Source organism: Priapulus caudatus, unplaced genomic scaffold (assembly GCF_000485595.1).
Source record: "Priapulus caudatus unplaced genomic scaffold, Priapulus_caudatus-5.0.1 Scaffold364, whole genome shotgun sequence".
NCBI lineage: Eukaryota > Metazoa > Priapulida > Priapulimorpha > Priapulimorphida > Priapulidae > Priapulus > Priapulus caudatus.
In genome coordinates, this window is record NW_014577425.1 from 108658 (window position 1) to 112711 (window position 4054).

The 4054-nt window shown below is 43.0% G+C and overlaps 1 protein-coding gene across 1 annotated transcript in view; it reads left to right on the forward strand.

Moving 5' to 3' along the window:
- LOC106809570 overlaps positions 1–4054 on the forward strand; it is a gene marked incomplete in the record, with an annotated part of 21922 nt that overhangs the window by 7424 nt on the left and 10444 nt on the right. The window contains 5 exon segments of the mRNA XM_014812691.1: positions 257–394; positions 883–970; positions 1132–1300; positions 1418–1471; positions 2073–2303. Of these exon segments, the coding sequence (XP_014668177.1) occupies positions 257–394; positions 883–970; positions 1132–1300; positions 1418–1471; positions 2073–2303 (680 nt within the window).

The following is a 4054-nucleotide window of genomic DNA, read 5'->3' on the forward strand; positions in this document are numbered from 1 at the left end:
AGCGTGTATTTGATGTAAGACAATATACATGTGTGTGGGTGTGTGTGTGTGTGTGTTGTGTGTGTGCGTGCGTGCGTGCGATGCGTGCGTGCGTTGGTGGTTCGTGAGTGTGCGTGTGCGTGTGCGTGTGCGTGTGCGCGTGTGCGTGTCCGCGCGCGCGTGTGTGTTGATGTGAGATATATATATATGTGTGCTACCCGCCAGAGTTGTTGCAGCAGGTAAAAGCATTCTATCATCATGTTGATTTTACTCGCAGCTGGTTCTTTGAGAACATGTCGCGAAATAGCGCCGAGGTCGTCCTGACCCGAGGCAAGAAATACGGAAACATCTTGGTGCGACAGAGTAACTCATACAGCGGGAACTACGTCATTTCGGCGAGATACGATCACGGAAAGTAAGTACGACTGGTAATCCGACAGACCGACATACAGTTTCGACACCAACGCGTGGAACACTGGCAGGGTTGAACCTTGTTGTTGTCCGCGACGTGTTCCCAATAACGCCATTTTTATTACGATATATATATTCTCCTTTAGTAAAACGCAGAGTGCATTTACATGTTATTGAATTTTTACTGACTTTTTGCGTGCGTAAATATAATAACCAATTCTATTTGCACGAATGCACGCTATTGTGAATAAAGGGAGCATTTTTTATCGTTCTTTTGTATCAGCTGGGTCTTTCCTGAAATTGCAGCCGGTAGGGTGTGTCAACGTGAACAACAAGGCGTCCATTGTTGTAATAATTCTACCATGACCTGAATATAAACATGTATACCAAGCTACGAATGAAGGTTCACTGATACGATATGTAATAAACGACATATCGAGTGATTTTTTTCTCGGTGTTAACAAATGTTCTGTGCTGGGTTTGTGTTCGCAGCTCGATTGAGATTTGTCATTATGAAGTCGAGGCCCACACCCTGGCATCGGATGACATCGAATTTGAACTAATAGTTGGTCCCGGAAAGGTAATCGATAACTATACCTATTAAATAAACATTAAAAACCATTAGATTTGCCAACGAATCATGATGACAGAATGCCACGGCTATTCGTGACGCTGATTTATATCCGCGCATGCGCAGTACGCTGAATATGCAGCGTCTCATCCTCCTCTCTTGTCTTTCAGCATCCACGGCAACCATCACTGACTGACACACTCATTTACTTCATGAAGCTGAACCCTGGGCTGGTCCCGATGGTTACAAACAATTGGGACACCCTCGGCATCAAGACTCCAGACGCATTCGGCTACGTTGGCCAGTCTGTGACCAGTGGCTCCACCAACAACACACACAGTAACCATTGGAACTATTCGACAATATTGACAATTGGATTCGTAGATTAAGTATAATAACGCGCCGGACTCTTATAATGTTGTTATAATCCGATTGGCCTAAATTTGTCTGTTTCAGGGTTCACAGGATTTGGTGGGACGCGGAAACACAAGGACTATGAGGCGGTTCGAGGTATGATATGATAATATTCTCTTCGAACGTGTAGATATTTCTTTGCACTTATCGAATTAAATACCTCCGTGTCTACTAGATATATTACACCCGCAATATACTTATAATGGATACAGTAACAACACTATTAATAGTAAAATACCAAGTGTAAGAAATGAAACAAACTGCGTTATATTTCTTTAATTTATTATTCTTAAAATATAATATCTTATAAACTAGTGACTATCGTGCCGTCGCGTTAAAAATATTAACTGCAAAAATCACCACTTTGCGAGGTTCAACTGTTATCTGATTTTAGAATGCCTAAAGTAGCAGGATTTCATGAGAAACTAGAACTGAATAGCTGTATTAGAACGAACATATCTGCATACTATATGCTATTCTATAGTAGAGACTATGGATATGTTCGTAGTTTCAGTCCACTAACCTACACTACTACCGATAGTACGTTCAAACTAACCCAGAGGCCACGGCGACAGGAATGATTCCCTATTGTTACGACGCATGACGTGGCATATGTCACACGTAAGACCTCGTGTGTGACGAACCTGTGTTAATTCGACAATAAAAATAAATAAATTGATGAATTGACTTTCTAAAGAGCCTGAGATTGACTACGACATCTACGACGACATTTCGCCGCGGTGCAGCAGCCGAACGAGCAGCAGAGCGAGCAGCCAGGAGACGCTTACCGCCGATAACGTTGACAACAACACGACAACAACACAGATTCGCTCCCGCTGCCACTCCGTCGCCGACGCTCCCCAGCGTGCACTGCCGAAAACTCCGGACGACACGAAGAAGGAGCCGCTCTATATGAACGATTGCCCGGGTAGATGAAGCAATATTTACCTCGTCTGTCTTCTAGTTCTGTCGTTTCTTTCTCTTCGTTTTTTTGTCGTTCGATGTTCGTGTTGGTGACGAAGTACAAACTACGATCTGTAGAATATCTAACTAGCGTCCGCGAAGATGCTAAAAATCATGAATGATTTCAATAAATGTGTGTGTGTGTGTGTGATAGATAGATAGATAGATAGATAGATAGATAGAAGATAGATAGATAGATAGATAGATAGATAGAAGATAGATAGATAGATAGATAGATAGATAGATCTCAAAGTTAAAACTATGGAAAACTTGATACATCGCGCTATACTTAGTATTCTGTTCTTGTCTCGACCAGTATTTGAAAATGTTATCCATTCAACGCAAGGTGTAACATGGTTCATAAGTAACACAATCATTCGCCCGTTACCGTGTAGTGGGTGAATTCGTATGCAGCTATTCCAAAATCTCCTCAGGGTCCGTGTTTATTTGATGTCTAGTACATCGATACTATGGTAAGAAGCTCGTGTAAACGTGTATAAACGCCAACACGGTCATGGTCGGCTCTGCTTTATTGTAAACCAGCCATTGGAGCTAAATCATCATTCAATGAACATGCGTACTCTCCAACTTTCTACTATAGCGCGCGTAGGCAGTGGGTGGGGAGATTAGGTGATTAGGTGATTAGGTGATTCGGTGATTGGGTGGGTAGACATCGTGGGTGGAGATGGGGAGATACATAGTGGGGAGATTAATTCATCGTAATAGTTATGACAGGACCATTAATCTACACGCACTGTAAACGAGCGAGTGTAACTAGAGAGGCAGAGAGACTGTGACTGTGGAGGTATAGGGTCGTAGATCTCTATATTTGCGGGGATTTGCGTGGAGATGTCAACGTACGGCGTCGCCCACTTAGTAGAACGGGTCTCTTGGTTTGTCAGTGCAACATGAATGCACGACCACCGTGTGCCGAACGTCGCTAGCTAGCGGATCTAGGTTACCGTGAGACTGAGCTAAACGGATGAGATGTGTATGTAGTGCCCACGCTACCAGCGAATTCTTCTCTAAGCCCCCCAGGCTCCCAGACGGATTGAGCGTTTATGCCTTAATCTTCGGATTAGACTTGAGTTCACAGCCGCCGCGCTGAACCCTTGATCTCGTGAGTGTGATATCGCGACATCAAGGATGCACACGCTATAGCAATGTCGATATAAAGCATTCATACGTGAACTAGATATAACTACTAAACTCGTGTATAGTTGTACGATATGATATAAATGAGAATCAGGCCATCTATATCTATATCTATATCTATATCTATATCTCAGCAAGACAGACTGAGTTTTCTCCATTGTCGAGTGTTCGTAACGCGTCGGGTATAAGAAGTCACATTTATTCACGAATAAATGCCATTTTCTGAGAAAAATGTCGTACATATGCGGAAATGCGGCCTGTAAGGTAGCTGGTATATTTTCTCGCGGTTGCCTTTCTTACAATAACAAAACTACGCCGTAAAATTGTAACATCATATATATATATATAACTGTCGTTCCTATATAATATAATAACACACACACACACATGCGCATACACGCACACACGCACACGCACCCATACACACACACACACACACACACACACACACACACACACACACACACACACACACACACACACACACAACAACACACACACATACACACACACACACACACACACACACACACACACACACACACACACACACACACACAC